Source organism: Eucyclogobius newberryi, unplaced genomic scaffold (assembly GCF_026437365.1).
Source record: "Eucyclogobius newberryi isolate DKJ021-1_F unplaced genomic scaffold, fEucNew1.0.hap1 SCAF_6, whole genome shotgun sequence".
In the NCBI taxonomy this organism is placed as follows: Eukaryota; Metazoa; Chordata; class Actinopteri; order Gobiiformes; family Gobiidae; genus Eucyclogobius; species Eucyclogobius newberryi.
The window spans coordinates 10,573,176-10,591,863 of NW_027316278.1; the positions used below are offsets into that span (position 1 = coordinate 10,573,176).

At 39.0% G+C, this 18,688-nt stretch overlaps 1 protein-coding gene across 1 annotated transcript in view; it reads left to right on the forward strand.

The window, feature by feature from the left end:
* LOC140346892 (olfactomedin-like protein 2A) overlaps positions 1–18,688 on the forward strand; it is a 34,302-nt gene that overhangs the window by 2,196 nt on the left and 13,418 nt on the right. Inside the window, exon 2 of the mRNA XM_072433112.1 lies at positions 14,813–15,076. Coding sequence (XP_072289213.1) covers positions 14,813–15,076 — 264 coding nt within the window. The remainder of the gene's footprint in view (positions 1–14,812; positions 15,077–18,688) is intronic.

Consider the following 18,688-nt stretch of genomic DNA (forward strand, 5'->3'; position numbering starts at 1 on the left):
GGGGCACTTCAGTGGCATTAATGAGGGGGCGCGGCGAGCACCCCTACGTGGCGTGGGAATGGGCAAATGCACCTGCCCCATGTTTTGGATGTAAACACCATGAACAATTGGCGCAGGGTCACAGCAGGGCTACAGAGGAAAAGACAACACACTGTGATGCCTCGCTCCTGGGCAAGGACGGAGCTCAGAGACGTATGCCATGTGTTATAACTTATGCCATGTGTTATAACTTATGCCATGTGTCATAACTTATGCCATGTGTTATTACTCATGTGTTATAACTTATGCCATGTGTTATAGCTTATGCCATGAGTTATAACTCATGTGTTATAACTTATGCCATGTGTCATAACTTATGCCATGTGTTATAACTTATGCCATGTTTTATAACTCATGTGTTATAACTTATGCCATGTGTTATAACGTATGCCATGTGTTATAACTTATGCCATGTGTTATAACTTATGCCATGTGTTATAACTTAAGCCATGTGTTATAACTTATGCCATGAGTTATAACTTATACCATGTGTTATAACTTATACCATGTGTTATAACTTATGCCATGTGTTATAACTCATGTGTTATAACTTATGCCATGTGTTATAACTCATGTGTTATAACTTATGCCATGTGTTATAACTCATGTGTCATAACTTATGACATGTGTTATAACTCATGTGTTATAACTCATGTGTTATAACTTATGCCATGTGTTATAACTTATGCCATGTGTTCTAACTTATGCCATGTGTTCTAACTTATGCCATGTGTTATAACTTGTTCTATGTGTTATGGCATGTGTTATGCCATGTGTTATAACTTATGCCATGTGTTATAATTTATGCCCATGTGTTAAAACTTATGCCATGTGTTATAACTTAAGCCAAGTGTTATAACTTATGCCATGTGTTATAACTTATGCCCATGTGTTATAACGTATGCCATGCGTTATAACTTATGCCATGGGTTATAACTTATGCCATGTGTTATAACTCATGTGTTATAACTTATGCCATGTGTTATAACTCATGTGTTATAACTCATGTGTTATAACTTATGCCATGTGTTATAACTTATGCCTTGTTTTATAACTTATGCCATGTGTTCTAACTTATGCCATGTGTTATAACTTGTTCCATGTGTTATGGCATGTGTTATGCCATGTGTTATAACTTATGCCATGTGTTATAATTTATGCCCATGTATTAAAACTTATGCCATGTGTTATAACTTAAGCCAAGTGTTATAACTTATGCCATGTGTTATAACTTATGCCATGTGTTATTACTCATGTGTTATAACTTATGCCATGTGTTATAACTTATGCCATGTGTCATAACTTATGCCATGTGTTATTACTCATGTGTTATAACTTATGCCATGTGTTATAGCTTATGCCATGAGTTATAACTCATGTGTTATAACTTATGCCATGTGTTATGACGTATGCCATGTGTTATAACTTATGCCATGTGTTATAACTTATGCCATGTGTTATAACTTAAGCCATGTGTTATAACTTATGCCATGAGTTATAACTTATACCATGTGTTATAACTTATACCATGTGTTATAACTTATGCCATGTGTTATAACTCATGTGTTATAACTTATGCCATGTGTTATAACTCAGGTGTTATAACTTATGCCATGTGTTATAACTCATGTGTTATAACTTATGCCATGTGTTATCACTCATGTGTTATAACTCATGTGTTATAACTTATGCCATGTGTTATAACTTATGCCATGTGTTATAACTTATGCCATGTGTTATAACTTATGCCATGTGTTATAACTTGTTCTATGTGTTATGGCATGTGTTATGCCATGTGTTATAACTTATGCCATGTGTTATAACTTAAGCCATGTGTTATAACTTATGCCATGAGTTATAACTTATACCATGTGTTATAACTTATACCATGTGTTATAACTTATGCCATGTGTTATAACTCATGTGTTATAACTTATGCCATGTGTTATAACTCAGGTGTTATAACTTATGCCATGTGTTATAACTCATGTGTTATAACTTATGCCATGTGTTATAACTCATGTGTTATAACTCATGTGTTATAACTTATGCCATGTGTTATAACTTATGCCATGTGTTATAACTTATGCCATGTGTTATAACTTATGCCATGTGTTATAACTTGTTCTATGTGTTATGGCATGTGTTATGCCATGTGTTATAACTTATGCCATGTGTTATAACTCATGTGTTATAACTTATGCCATGTGTTATAACTCATGTGTTATAACTCATGTGTTATAACTTGTGCCATGTGTTAAAACTTATGCCATGTGTTATAACTTAAGCCAAGTGTTATAACTTATGCCATGTGTTATAACTTATGCCCATGTGTTATAACGTATGCCATGCGTTATAACTTATGCCATGGGTTATAACTTATGCCATGTGTTATAACTCATGTGTTATAACTTATGCCATGTGTTATAACTCATGTGTTATAACTCATGTGTTATAACTTATGCCATGTGTTATAACTTATGCCATGTGTTCTAACTTATGCCATGTGTTCTAACTTATGCCATGTGTTATAACTTGTTCTATGTGTTATGGCATGTGTTATGCCATGTGTTATAACTTATGCCATGTGTTATAATTTATGCCCATGTGTTAAAACTTATGCCATGTGTTATAACTTAAGCCAAGTGTTATAACTTATGCCATGTGTTATAACTTATGCCCATGTGTTATAACGTATGCCATGCGTTATAACTTATGCCATGGGTTATAACTTATGCCATGTGTTATAACTCATGTGTTATAACTTATGCCATGTGTTATAACGTATGCCATGTGTTATAACTTATGCCATGTGTTATAACTTATGCCATGTGTTATAACTTAAGCCATGTGTTATAACTTATGCCATGAGTTATAACTTATACCATGTGTTATAACTTATACCATGTGTTATAACTTATGCCATGTGTTATAACTCATGTGTTATAACTTATGCCATGTGTTATAACTCATGTGTTATAACTTATGCCATGTGTTATAAGTCATGTGTTATAACTTATGCCATATGTTATAACTCATGTGTTATAACTCATGTGTTATAACTTATGCCATGTGTTATAACTTATGCCATGTGTTCTAACTTATGCCATGTGTTCTAACTTATGCCATGTGTTATAACTTGTTCTATGTGTTATGGCATGTGTTATGCCATGTGTTATAACTTATGCCATGTGTTATAATTTATGCCCATGTGTTAAAACTTATGCCATGTGTTATAACTTAAGCCAAGTGTTATAACGTATGCCATGCGTTATAACTTATGCCATGGGTTATAACTTATGCCATGTGTTATAACTCATGTGTTATAACTTATGCCATGTGTTATAACTCATGTGTTATAACTCATGTGTTATAACTCATGTGTTATAACTTATGCCATGTGTTATAACTTATGCCATGTGTTCTAACTTATGCCATGTGTTATAACTTATGCCATGTGTTATAATTTATGCCCATGTGTTAAAACTTATGCCATGTGTTATAACTCATGTGTTATAACTCATGTGTTCTAATTTATGCCATGAGTTCTAACTTATGCCATAATTATGCTATAACTTGTTCCATGTGTTATGGCATGTGTTATGCCAAGTGTTATAACTTATGCCATGTGTTATAACTTATGCCCATGTGTTATAACTTATGCCATGCATTATAACTTATGCCCATGTGTTATAACTTATGCCATGTGTTATAACTTCTGCCATGTGTTATAACTTATGCCCATGTGTTATAACTTATGCCATGCGTTATAACTTATGCCATGGGTTATAACTTATGCCATGTGTTATAACTTATGCCATGTGTTATAACTTATGCCATGTGTTATAACTTATGCCATGTGTTATAACTTATGCCATGTTTTAAGAGCTTTAGTTGTCCGCTCCAGTTTGACCAGCACTTTTGGGGTTTCAAAGTCAGATAAACTAACTTTAACATAGGATGATTGGAGCTCTTGATCCAACTTGAATATAAGAGTCATTTATATTGACTAAAAGGAAAATTTTGATATTTAATCAAATTATATCAGAATTGTACTTAAACTTGCCTGTAAAAGTAATGGTTGACACAAAAGCAAACAGACTGTAAAATGAAACAATGATATTGTTTGCTTCTATTCTTTCCTCAAATCTTCCTCAAAACACTTTTTTCACATAACTTGAAAACAACCATTTCCTTATGATCTTGTTGACAATGTACTGTATTTCCCACGTGTAATTGAATCTACTCAAATTTTACACTATGCATTTGTTATCAAGCCAAAACAGACCTATAATTACTACTTTATTTCCATTGGCCCAAAACAGCAGTAGGATAGTAGAGATGACATTTTTGACAAGTACAAGATGAACTGCTGAGTCCTGCCGTTTCAGAAACATAAAACTAGATCAACTCAGGTTCAGGTCATGACCTGTCAATCTCTGTGGAGCTTCAGAAAGACTAAATATGTCTTTAGCAATATTCAGAGCTACAAGATGTGTTCATTAAAGCCAAGGCCAACATGCTTATCTGGAGTCTCTGTGTGACTCCAGTTGGATGGATACAATATCCAAACAAGTGAAATCATTCATGAAAATGGCCAACACTTGATGATCTAATCCACAAAGTTAAGAGGATATTGTAGTGAACCATCTGAATGTGCTTAAACCTGCCTGTAGCTGTGGTTGATGTTTTATGTTGCACATAACGTGGTTAGAAAGTGCTTAGAATTTGATTTTAAATGTGCTTGACTCACATATATTTGAATGTGCTCTGCAGAACCATCAGCCTTCGTCTGACAAGGCAAATGGGATCAACTTTATATCAGTGAGACGCTGTGCAGTGAAGCCGTGGCCTGTCCCCGGGCGGATCAGAAAGCTTTTCCTCTGCCACTACCAAAGTGCATCTCCTCCACGATGCATTAGCCACATGTGTGAGAAAAGCACCAGGGAAGCAGGCGTGTGCATTTAAGTTTGTCGCTCAGCTCTTTTAGCTCATGGTGCGGCGTTTGGGGTGAACTATGTGGACAGGATTGGCCCAATAAATATGAATAAAGTAAATAAAATTAAATCCAGTACACACTGGGGCCATCGCTCTGGTATCACGGAGCGCTAACAAGTGGGAAAACATCCAATCATGAATCTATTGCAGCTTGAAACATCATTTTGTCGTCAAGGAGGCACCAAATAAAAACAATAAGAACACGATTTGTTTGAGTAATTTACATATTTTTGCATCCCACAAACATCTGCTGTATCCCTATGATGAAGATGATGAAGATGTGCAGTGTCTCATTCTAGTATCTGAGGCGGCTGCACACATTCACTGTTACTGTTTGTGATTGAACATGTGCAAGTAACTTTGTAGTTCACGTTTAGATCGATACCAGAACCACTTTATTCATTGTCTTGTCTTTTTATTGATACTTATAATCAATGGTTATAATGTATTTGTCTGTGTTGAAGATCAGCTTCAATCTTCTGTTTTTTGATCACCTGGTGTGAGAATTTGTGATGGGCAGATCGATCCCAAATATTGATATGTCGATACTGACAGAGGTATTGAAAAAAATCGATACTTCAAATTTCTCCAAAATGTTTGAATATATTTCAAACATATTTTTTGAATACTTTGTTCATATTTAGGTTTTCTTCTTCCTCTGTTACTTTTACTGATGATGAAAAGGTGGACTGTACTGTAAAAAACAAAAAACAATAATGGCCAACGTAAATGTTTTCATCGTTGAGGAGTTTCAATGCATTTTAGTACAAAACTCATTGGTATCGGATCAATATCGTGATATTTTCCATAGTATTACTTGGTATCGGATCAAATCTCAGATAATGTCTTAATGCTCCTAAAAAAATCTTATCATTGCCTTAATAATCAAACATGTATTTTGAGGGATTCGTGCATGTGAAGTAATATATCACACGGTGGCAGAGTGGCAAGCACCCTCGCCTCACAACAAAAAGGTCACAGGTTCGACTTCATACGTGTTTCTCCGTTTCCATTTGCACAATAACAAACTGCTGTGGATATTGAAATAAATATAAATATTTGCCTTTGGGCTCATTTTATTTCAATGTTGCTTTTTAATAATATTTCGGTTTACAGTTAAATGTATTTAGATATAGTATATATTTTCTGTCTGGACACAAGCGTGTGAGGAATGTTGAAGTGTACCCTGAGAATCAGCGAGTGCCTGAAGAGCTTTGTGTTGGGCCCATTAACATCTCTGTGCTAAAGCTCCTTCAGCCTTTGTTTCTCTTGATACATTCACAAGTGTCGAACCTGCGACGAGCCGGCCCCGGGGTCCCACCCGCCTGGGGTCCCACCCGCCTACGGCCCAAAGTCACGGGGATAGAGGCCGGTCACCCGCGAACAGGAATGAGCAGTGGAAGATAATAGAATAAATTAACATTCAGCTTTGTTAATTAACCAAGAAGAGTTCTAGTTTAGGGGAATGTCACATATTTTTAGTGAGATTGTGTTATTGTTGGTTCTTTTTTAAGGGACACTGCAGGGGAATAGAAACAAATATAAACCTATCCTGTACTTTACTCACATAAATGTATGAAAATAATGTATTGCAAATGTCATCGTTTAAAACATTTATATATAAATAGGCATTTTGTTAGTAAAAACTACAAAAATGGCCCATATTTGGGATTCAAACCTGAAAAAGGGTAGAGCCAGGTTTAGATTTATCTCTTCAGTTTGTTGAAGTATTAGATACAAAAAACACATAGAGTATTCTTAAATATCTTATTTGACTTAACAATTTCTTACTGAAAATTTTTGCAAAATTTAAAATTTAAAATTATGGACTTAAATAAATCAGACTTTGAATTAGATATCAAAAAATCCTTCTGTACATCTCATCTAAACATCTAAAAAGTATAAGACTGTAAAGTTTAGTGTGTGTAAGTGTTACTTCAAGGGCTGATATTTATGTCTTTACATGAGACGTATTTTGAAGTTACAATGTCTCATGTAAATCTTCCGGATGCAAGTGGATCAAAGGAAAAAGTAAAACATCTTTAGGTGCAGATTGGACAAAAACAAAATGTGTTGGCTCAGCTCAGAAGTGGCCCCAGAATACCTGCCCTCTCCGCCCTCAGCACCATCTCGTTTCCACGGTAATTAGCAGCGGGCACGGCTCATAATGCGGGGGATTTCCTTGTTTCGGACCCTAACAAGCCTTTTCGGTCACTTACGTCTTCTGCCATCTCCGACACAATCGCTCTTTAGCTTGATGGCTGTCAGGTTGCGTTAGCTTAGCCCGCTCCATTCGATCTAATGGGCTTCTTTGCGGGATACCGGACCCCCTTTCCTTCCATTGTGCACCTGCAGACGTGAGTTCATTTCCTCCTCGACCCAAAACTTGACTACACTTGATGGGTCCTCGGCGAAGATTCATTTGGGAGCTGAAAGCATGCGTGACTTCTCCTGTACCTTTCATTATTTGGGCTGGCTTAATTGTGGATGGCCGTTTCCCATGCCGCGGGGCAGCTGGCACGGGCTCTTGGGTCAGGCATCGCGGCGTACGTGATTGGACAAGACGCAGTCGGCGGTACAGCCCAAAGACAGCACATTCAGGCTCCTTCTCATGCGAGGTGGAGGGTCAGTTGACAGGATTTCTAGGATGTAAACGCTTAACTTTGCATGAGGGGCTTGTGATTGTGAGTGACGCCTTCGACTGCTCGGGGCAAGAAACAACCAGCCACGTTGTAGCTTGTGTTGTGTTACTGTTTTGGTCTGTGTTGAAGAGGAAAGTAAAAACTACCGGAGCTTAATGTGTTTGATTTAACTGCGGAGAGCAAAGGATAATGTATGTCTTACTCAATTGTGTTACTCAAGTTGAAGTACGATGTGGTAGTACAAGAAATTATTAGAAATGAGTTAAAAAAAGGATTTTGGGGAGAAACTATTACTGAAGAAAGAGTCTGGACGTTACATCTGACTTACAAATTGAAGTCTATGTAATTGGAAGGAAAAAACATTTTAAAAATAAAAAAAAAAATCTAAAGATCGGCACAAAAATTAGAAAAACTGAATCATATCTGAAGGAGCGGTGCAAGAAACACAAATGTGCAGGTCTCTTCATCTTGTCGACATAAAGCTTTTGTAGATTTACTCACAGCGGGAAGACGAACCAACACTTTTACTCAAGTGAATGTAACTGAGTAAATGTAACTGAGTAAATGTAACTGAGTACTTCCCACCTCTGCGTATCTGCATTGTGTGTCTGTATGTTAGCACTTTCTAATCGTGTGCTAATGCTAAATTACCTACATGTCTTGTAGCTGACCGGCTGCAGCTACAGAGCTCCTGCAGTCGTCGTCACGGTTTCCCAGCATGCACCACCAGACTCCGCCCTGGCAGTGATGGCGATGGTGGGGAATTTGCATAGAAACTAGAAATGAGTTTCAGAGATGGTGGATTCTTTTGTCACTATTTTATCCACTTCACATCGTATTAACTGTCAATATCAGTAAACGTTACACATGTGCAGAGTTTTATCATAAAGTTTACTCCACACAAACATCTTCTTGATAATATTCGACGGGGAAAGTGATTCAGATGTTGCCTGCATATACTGTAGACAGGTCTGACTGATTCTCAAGAGAAAACACAACACAATTCAGCTATAAAACTACTGATATCACGAAACGAGAGAACTAGTTTCAAGTTTTGAGTTTGTTAAGAAAGAAATTTAGGTTACATTGTTGTCTTGTTGGCTTGTCGGTTCTGTTCCAGACATGGTTTTGGTCCAAAGTGTCCTATCGCATAATGTGGAAGCTGCTGGTGTTTTCGAATCATAAACATTGTTAATTTATTTCAGATGAAGACATTAAAGTAGCTTCCGGGTCAGGAAGTCGGGTCGAAACGGGTTCGGGAAACACAACCCGGGTCGTTGTTACCGAAAGCCCGAACAGGAGCCAATCCGACGGGAATTCGTTTGACTTGTGTGACGTAAAGCTGCTTAAGTCAAGGCCTTACAATGGCAGCGCAGTGGGACCGGACCCCTGAAGACGTCTAATCTGCTAATCCACTGTGTTTTCATGTGGCGGCACCATTTGTCGACTGGACCCTGTACATTTGACATGAATTGGCCCGGGGACCCTAGCCATGTTTGGGACCCCCCCCTCCTCTGAGATGTCTGCATTCCTCCGCTAATGAGCCAGCCCCCTCCCGCCCTCACCTTCACTAATCCTGCTGTCAGATGGGATATTGTTCACCGCGCGTCCGTGCCATTTGGAATCAAAATCGGGGGAAAGAGCAGAAGCTGAACTCTGGAGCACAGTCGAACCAGTGTGTCGGCCTCGTCGGGGGAATGCGGCGAATCCTCGGGACGCTTGAAGGAACCGGGGAGGCTGAGGAGGCGGATGGTTCTGGAGATTGACTGCCACGCCCCGCTACAGAGATCAGATCGGAACGTTATCCTGTAAGCAGACGAAACAGTTACATTAAAACGGAAATGAAATTGCTGTTTCACTCTTGGTAAATACATTGATCACACTATACTGTCAGAATATTGTTTAAATAAATAACTCAAGCTTTATCTTTAAATCTCCATTGGTTTAATATTAAGTTGATGACATGAGCTGTGACGTTGCTTTGTTTTATGGATGTGTGTGCTACTCAAAGTGTATGAAATGTCTTGCTCGACAACAGTTCCAATTGCAGGGATTGACCTTCCAACTTTTAGGTTAATGAGCAAATATCTTTACCCGCTGAACTACACTGTGTCCTCGTGGCATGTGGTTTTAGTCTTCCTCATCCCTCTTATTTCCTGTATAATGTTTGTATGTGATGGGAGAAAAACAAAATTAAAATACAGTATGTTTCGGACTATAAGTCGCACTGGAGTATAAGTCGCGCTAGTCAAAAAATGCGTAATAGAGAAGAAAAAAACATATATAAGTTGCACTGGAGTATGAAATGCTGTTGCAAGTGTGAAAATAACAAAGTCACTCCGGAGTATAAGTATATAAGTATAAATATAAGTATAAGTCGCACCCCAGCTAAAACTGTGAAAAAAGGTCCGGAAAATACGGTACTTGTTTTTGCAGCACCTCATTTATAAAATATACTTCCGTACTCATGGCTCCTTTACCATTAAAATACTTGAAATCCATTGTCTGTTTTTTAATTAATTCCAGGCTAATTATCTGCTTTGTTTTTTGTTTAGTCTGCAAAGTGAGAATCGCCAACTGGCAACAACACACACAGGCTCCTGGCACCAGAGCCATTTGTTTAATGCTCAAAACATGCAGCAGCTGCGAACATTGAAACCCATCGACACTGCTCCTCCAGACCGCATCCCATAATACGTCTGCAGGCTTAATTCTGTTTAAACTTGGTCTAATCACAGCTGCCGGACACTTGTCACTCCAGCGATGCATCAGCAAAGCTAATAAAAGAAGCTTTGTGTTTGGGATTTTGTGAACTTGGGTGGCAAATGTGACAAATTATTATCAATTCCTCCATCAAGGGGGAAGCAGAAACCGTGTTTAGAATTAGCTCTGAGTGGGTGTCTTGATAAGATAAGGTCGCCGAGCCCATAAATCACTCGGCGTTCAATAGAAATGTGATCCTTAACCCGACGGAGCTTATCCTCTTCTTTGTGTTAGCTCACACTCGAGTAGCTCACTTTGGGAACTTTTTCGACTTGCCTTGACCTCTTCAGACCTATCCACATGATTGTCCCGACTCAGGAGGTCAGCGTTATTAGCAACTGTGTCAGCTTGCTTCTTTTTAGGGATTATGGGCTTATTTTTTGCTCGTGAAGTTGCAGGGGGCTTTTATCTATTTGTTTTTAGGGCTTATTATGGGCTGATCAGTCATTTCCTTAGAGGTTTTTTCAGGGTAAGTGAAATTGAACGCACCAGATCTTACCTATCAAATGGTGTATGACACATTTTTTGGACAAAGTATTCTCTTTTGATACTCGATTCGACTTGGAAAATTACAATGAAAAGACACTAGTCAAGGTGAAGTAGTATAAAGCTTAAATGTCCTCTAACTTTTGTAGTTTTAACCATGCTACACTGTTATATCCTCATCAAACACATATCTGGAGTGGGCGTAGACAAAGTTTCGAAGGTGGTGATTTTGACAATGTTTTAAAAATCAGGATGTTTCAACTTTCATTTTCAGGGTGGAGTTTTACCTGAAGTCGTGTTTCATCTTATTTGCACACGTCTGAGTAATTCATCTCATTTAGTCCTTCTCCAGAGCTCAAATTGAATCCTCTACACAGACCAGTCCCTAAAAGAATCAAGCCTGACTCGAAACCTGGAGCCATTCTGTCCCAACCTGACCCAAATCGACCCAGGCCCGTGCACTGAATGAACCAGGGCCGTGTTAGGTCATATTCGTTTTTTTTGAATGTTCCTTGTGTAAATAAATGGTCAGAATAAGCACCAGATGTTGCTTCCATGTGCAGTGTGTGAATCCCTAAACCCGACCCGGCCTGGCTCAGGTGTGCTCTATCCACGCAGTTCAGCATGTATAACGTTAAGCAAGACATGGCAAGTTTATTTGTAGAGCACATTTCATACACAAAGTGCTTCACACAACAGGAAAAATGCATTAAAATCACAAATAAATGACAGACCACATACATATCATTCCAGACACTCTTTCCCATATTTATTTGACATTGCAGCATGACAGGCGTCTCCGGGATGGGCAGATCACTTTTAGATTGATTCTTTCCCATATCAGCGCGCTATCTGCAAACTGCACACGTCTGTACTGAGCGTCATCGTTTTAGCTTGATACAAACTGCTTCCTCTTTCGCTGCGCTGGTGTTTGGCAATGACAAAGTTCATATTTTAATGTTATACTAACAGCAGTTCACAAGGCCCAAATAATACATCATATAAGACATTTATCATTTTACTTTTTGGCCATTGTAACAACTCTAGTATTGGTCTTGGCATAGTATTTTTGTCACAATTTTCTGTTCTTTTGGGGAAGCGGGTCATACTTTATCATTAAAGAATGTGCTTGATGCAAAATTCATGTTTTTGAAAATGCAAACACATGTGTGCATTTGACAATTTAAACTGTCACCAACGGCACGACTTCCAGTGAAAACAAGAATCTGTGCGTAGGAAAATTTAAAATTGACCCTGCTTGTTCCAATATGTTTAAGAGGATTAAGAAGAAACAGAATAATACATGGAATAGAAACAGACAATGTGTTAGGAATTCAAGATGTTGGACAGTCTGAAACATCTACTGGTTCAAGAGTTACTACATTAGTTCACTATTTGGACTTTGTATTTACCCTTTTTATCCCTGTTATGAAAATCTCCTGTCCTTCTGTATTTGACACATCCTTCAACCAGTGGGCGACAGTAGTAGTAGTAGTAGTAGTAGTAGTAGTAGTAGTAGTAGTAGTAGTAGTAGTAGTACCTGGGCTGGTCCCATTACCCTACTGTGCAAGTATTAATTTGATGCAGGAAATCCGGAGAACAGAGAGTCTCAACACTAAAAGGACCCTCTTGATGTGAGAATGATGCTTAATTCTCACTCTACCATACAACATAAGAATATATAATGGTGCACTTGACCGTCTAAGTTTGCTTGGATTTAGATTGTGGCCCACCATCCGACAAACACCGTATTTTCCGAACTATAAGTCGCACCGGAGTATAAGTCGCACCAGCCAAAAAATGCATAATAGAGAAGAAAAAAACATATACAAGTCGCACTGGAGTATGAAATGCGGTTGCAAGTGTGAAAATAACAAATAATATCACATATAAGTCGCTCCGAAGTATATGTATATAAGTATAAATATAAGTATAAGTCGCACCCCGGCCAAAACTATGAAAAAAGGTTATAGTCCGGAAAATACGGTACATGGTAGTTTTTAAAATGATAAATACTTTAAAAAATCTGAATAAATCATGTGTCATTTCTAGTATTTTGGTGGATTTTAGATGTAATCATTTATTCATTCAATTCAATTAATTCAATTCCACTTTATTTGAATAGGCTACACAAAATATTATATACTAATGGATGGATGGATGGATGGATATTTACTTTACCAGGTCTTCTGCTGCTGCTTTTTTTATATATTCTTTTTAACTTTGGTGTTTGTCAGACATGAGTTACACGATTAAGGCTCCACAGAACCTCCGCAGACTCTTATGTCAGGACGTCTGCACTTATGTTTTGCACTTATACAAACCTACGCGTTCGTTTCCTGTTAACAAGTCTGACTTAAAGCGGGTTGTTTCAATTGTTGTGTCAAATCTTCTCTCTGTCACTCTCTCTTTCTCCCCTAAACATGTCTTTTACCCCACGGCCCTCATCACCCACACATCACATTTCCAATCAATCCAGGCGCAGCATTTGAAGAGTAGATAATAAATCAATAAAAACAGGTAGATTTTTTTGCGAAATCTCTGCAGCTGCCCTGTTTCGTCATCGGGCTGTAAATCTGGACACATTCTTGAGTGAAAGTTGTGGCTTAGTTGATGCCAGGCACGTCTTCCTGTTTGTGGCCTGTGCCAAAGCCCTGACGTCCAACAGTGGAGTCCAGGGTCAGATCGTAACGCACTGTTTTAATGGGATGTGTGCAGAGACAGGATGCATGCGGTCACCTCTCCAGACCACTTTCCTTCCGTAAGATTTGTTTTTGTATATAATAAAAAAAATGTGTGTTATTTGTGGAGGTCCAGAGGGGGGCGGATGGAACAAGTGAGGCCAAGTACAATGTTGAAGAAGAAACAAGAGCGGGTAAATGTTGACCACTCCAGTTACAGTCGTTTCCCAGGTAGGGCATCTGGCATAATGTTCTGCCAAATCTCACACACAGCTCCTGTCCTGAGGGGACTCTTGGCCTGAAGAGCTAAGACCAAATTATTTCAAAGATTTTAAAAGTACTTTACAGAAACATGTGGCCCGAAACTGTGTCTTGTCCACATGAGTTCTGATGATTGACAGGCAAATCGACCAATCAGAGGAACACGTGGTTTTGTTTGTGTCATGTGTCTATCACGGTCGTAAAAAAAAGTAAAAGCAAGAAAAAAATAACGCGATAACTGAGAAATAACTGAGAAACAGTGTGTATTTCTGCTAAATCATCGAACGAAGCACTAAAGTATGTAAAAGTCTGTAATAGATATGATTCTGAACATTAGGAGAATATTACAAGCAGGGGTTGTATCTATGGTTTGGGTCCAAAACCTCCTACATTCAAATACAGAGTAGGAATGACTGGAAACTGCTTGCCTGACCCGCCAGCCGCTTTCCACCCCCGTTCCAAAACATTCAAGATGGCGAACCCGTTTACTTCTGCTCTCGCTTCGGTTTGAACAATCAGGAAAGTCCGCTCTACTCGTCGTGATGAACGTGCGTTAGATGCGGTTATGCGAAGGGCGTCATCGCAATTCAGGAGACATTTTCTGCGTTCGGGGACGGATAACGCGGAACACGCCTTGTTGACATGGGCTACGTAATATCCGGTTAAGCGTGTCGCGTTTTTTGCGTCACTTCTGGGTTTATGTGATCGGTTCTGCTCTAAACTCCGCCCTAGAAATTGAAATTCTGCGGTCGAGTCCCAGACCCTCACGGTTTTGTAAAGCAGTCTGTCAAAACATGTTGGGAATGGCTGGTCAGGCAAGGAAACTGCCGTAAGGGGTGTACAACAACAAGTAGTTCAGTTTGTTTTGTAGTTATCGATTTACCTCAAAAACCTCAAAATATCTCTCAATGCATTTATCGATTTACTTGTTGTTTGTTGCAGGTGTTCGGTGAGACAGAACCCGTGCGGATGACCTCAGAGGGCTCCGACTGCCGGTGCAAGTGCATCATGCGGCCCTTGTCCCGGGATGCGTGTGCGCGCCTGAAGAGCGGGGCGGTGCGAGTGGAGGACTTCTACACTGTGGAGACGGTCAGCTCCGGATCGGACTGCAAATGCTCCTGCACCGCTCCCCCGTCCTCCCTCAACCCCTGCGAGAACGAGTGGAAGATGGACCGGCTCAAGAAGCAGGCGCCCGAGCTGCTCAAGGTCAGATCATGAGAGCGTGCAACCTCATTGCGGGAAGTGTGTAAACCTCACTCGTCCAGGTCGGTCCCACGTAGTAGGGCTGTGACAAAAACTGAAGGGTTGATGGATCGAAACTTTGGTCAATCTCTAGGCAGGTGTCGACTGTATTCCTCTCCCTGATGCAGCCGCTGTAGAGTTTATTTTTGACGCGCCCAGGGCCGTAGAGCCGCTGAGCATGTGAGTTTGCAAGCGATTTTGTCACATACGCTTCCTGCAGTTGAGTGACAGCTGCTCTAGAGCGCAAAGCACAGCCACTTTGATGTTGTTTTTACCTCTCGAGACAAAATATTTAACTCCCAAGTCAATGACACGGCCAAATATGCGATGTGAGAGGAGAAGTAACAGTAGATTGACAGTGTGCGGCTGATACATGAGGCGAGGAGCAGAGAGAACGAGAGCCGCAGATGACGAAACTCTGATTTCATGCAGGGATTTGAGTGTTTCTGCCAATATAGCTGCAAAGTGCTCGTGCAATTATAGGCTTATTATGGGAGGCTACGTAAACGCGGTCCAAATCTGAGCCTTTCTCTGGGATTATTGGTCCTGTCGTCACTAAACAAACTCTCTGTTCACTTTACCGGAAGTCAACCTGTATGTTTTGTAAGGAAAATCAAATTGAAAATCGAGGTTGATCAATATTGGGGAAAATATCGCCCTGCTCTAGTTCCATGGGAAAAGAGGATTAAATGATGTAACGTTTTTGTAAGTGCCATGTTAATAACTCGTCCCTTCAGAGGGTTATACAGTATAAGCCAGTTCATATCAGAGCTGTGCCAGAACTATTCAAATTTAACTTTCTTGAGCTTTTAACCATATTACAAGATACATTGAGTTGTATTTAGCTTGTTTCATTAATCCTGTTTACAAGGTTCTCTCCCTCTGAGCCTCACAAAACACTCAGTTTCAGTTTTGTTATGTCATAGGTAGAACCTCCGGAGATCTGTTTTTAAGTTCTAAGCATTGGCAAACCATATTTACTCTAAAAACTTTGCCCAGTTGATGATTTAGATGATTTAATAAAGTCTGCATGGGTAGACTTTTTACAGCAGTAGAAGCATTATATCAGCAGATTCAGTGTCTATAGTATGGTTTTCTACTGTCAGAATTCAGGGACTAAATGATGTGTTGTGCTGTAACTTTTCTTTTTTCTTTGTTTAAATTCTTTAGTCGGGACAGGATCTTTGTGCACTTGGTGTGAAACAGTGATATTTTATTTGCCATTACCACATTCACATAATGAACAGCTGAAATTACGCATTGTTTGGCTAAATCGCTTTCTCACAGACATCAGGTCAAGGATCCTTTAACGGTAAGCTATTACACAAGCTCACTGTTAAATAATACAAGCTCACATCTCTGTCGACCCTAATTGTATAATGGCTGACTTAGCACCCGACTCGTACAAGCGTCTGCGTCTTACCCAACAACACTTACAGTCAGAGGACCAAAAACCTGAATCATGACCACGTGATGGAGATTTCCCTGACTCAAATGGGCTGCATGGGTCTTGGGAGATGCCTGGATGACACATTTAGGGTGGAGACCATGTTTTCAGATCGCTCTAAACTAGAACACAACTGAAAAGACAAACTAAAGCCAGCGTTTCATCTGTATTTAAGCAAGTACTTTTTATTAGTTAGGTCTGACGTAGCGCATGAGTTCTGATGATTGACGTGCATAATATGAAAATGTTTTACTTTCAGTCTTCCGGCTCCAGTAGCTTCAAAGAGCTATTATTGGGTCATAAAGCCGATGTCACAAGTCACCGGTCCGTTGCTTTTACTGCCAAGTGTTTCTGTAACTGTACTTCTAGATAATGGTGGAAGAAGTAATCAGTCAATCAATTAAAAGTAAATAAGTAAGTAAAAGTACAAGGGAAAGAAATGACTCAAGTAGAAGTGAAACACGTAAAACATCTCCCTCTTTCTTTAAAGCGCCTCTGACAGTTGGAGCACTCGTTGAACTAAAATGCAGTTAAGATAAATATGTTTAGAATGTTGCTTAAAATTATCAACGTCACAGAATAGATTTTTTAGTTTTGTAATGTCACTTCCTGTTTGTAATTGATGACATCACACTAGGAAAATACCAGCAAACACTGGGCAAAAATCTAATGTCACTTTTTTTAAATTTGACAAATAAAAAAATATGTGTAATTTATGTTTAGAAAGTCAAAAAAGTAGTTTCTTTGTGTAAATTATGCATAAACTTTGACTGGAACAATGTCATCTAGTGTGATGTCACTTCCTGTTATTTTCTACAGATTGTTTCATCGTTTTCTCCACAAATACCAAATAAAGTCCAAATTTGAAAATTGTAAAAACCTGTTTTACGCATTTTAAACTTTTTAAAATGTACTTTTAGAGTAAAAGAGTAAATGCGTTTTACACTTATTTTTCAGAACTATCTATGAACGGGTCAAATGTAGTAGTAACGCAGTGTATGTAGGATAAAGACATGATTTTTGGTCAACAGAATCAACTGTATTTTTTTATCATTTTTTTTTTCTTTGTCAGTATTTTTGTTTGTCCAAAGCCTTGAAAAACTGAAAACCTTTATGCACAATGTCACCACAGACGTATTAGAAATAAACCCACAGCCAATGCAGTGAGAAGAAGAACTAATGAAGCTAGCGTACTTAATCAATACAATTAAACATTTAGTGGAGTAGAAAGTACAGATATTTGCTCTGAAATGAAGTAAAAGTAAAAAGTATCCTGCAAAATTGACTTAAGTAAAGATACCTAAAAAGAAAGACTTATGTACAGTACTTTTACTTTTGTACTTTGTTTCTTTCTGCCACTGGATCTAGACCTGATGCAGCACTGAACTGACGGTAATGGACTGTTAATTTGATTTATACGATTAACTTATGCACTCCTGGTTTTATAGTAGTTTATCCTAGTTTTATAGTTTAGTTTAATCCAGAGTTTTGTCCTGGTTAAGTCCAAATCCGTCCTGTTTTTTCGGTTTAGACCTGGTTTAGTTCCATTCATAATATTTCAGCACAGTTCAGTAGTTCTGTATAGTACATATGGTCTCAATACTTTTAATACGTAGCATTGCGGTATAAATCACAACAATATGATGAATCGTACGTGCAAACCTTGTAATGAAAGGTTTATGAGAGCGCTGATAAAAACATAAGCCTTGTATTTAGATAGTGTTCAATCATTCAGGTCATTCTTAAGTCAAGAACGATTTCACATCTTCACTTCACCTCCGATTAGCTCCATCGTGGGTCCGTTGTGTTCTTGGCCAGCGCGCCGTCTCCAGCGGGACACGTGGGTTCACCCTTTTTCTTTCATTACCCGCAGCAGAAGCGTTATGCGGGCCCTCGGCAGCTTCCAGATGTGCCGCTTTAGGCTCGAGTATATACGGGACAAACCCGAGGCAACTGGTACATCAGACGACCTCGGACTGACCCCATTCCCAAAGAGTCTGGGTCAATACAGTGGAAGTAAATGGAAGCAAATGTTTAAGTCGTGGGTTGGTCCCGGTCTGGAAATAGTTCCGGTTTAGTCTTGGTTCATCCCTGTGGGGTTCTGAGTGCATTCTGAGATTAGGATGTGG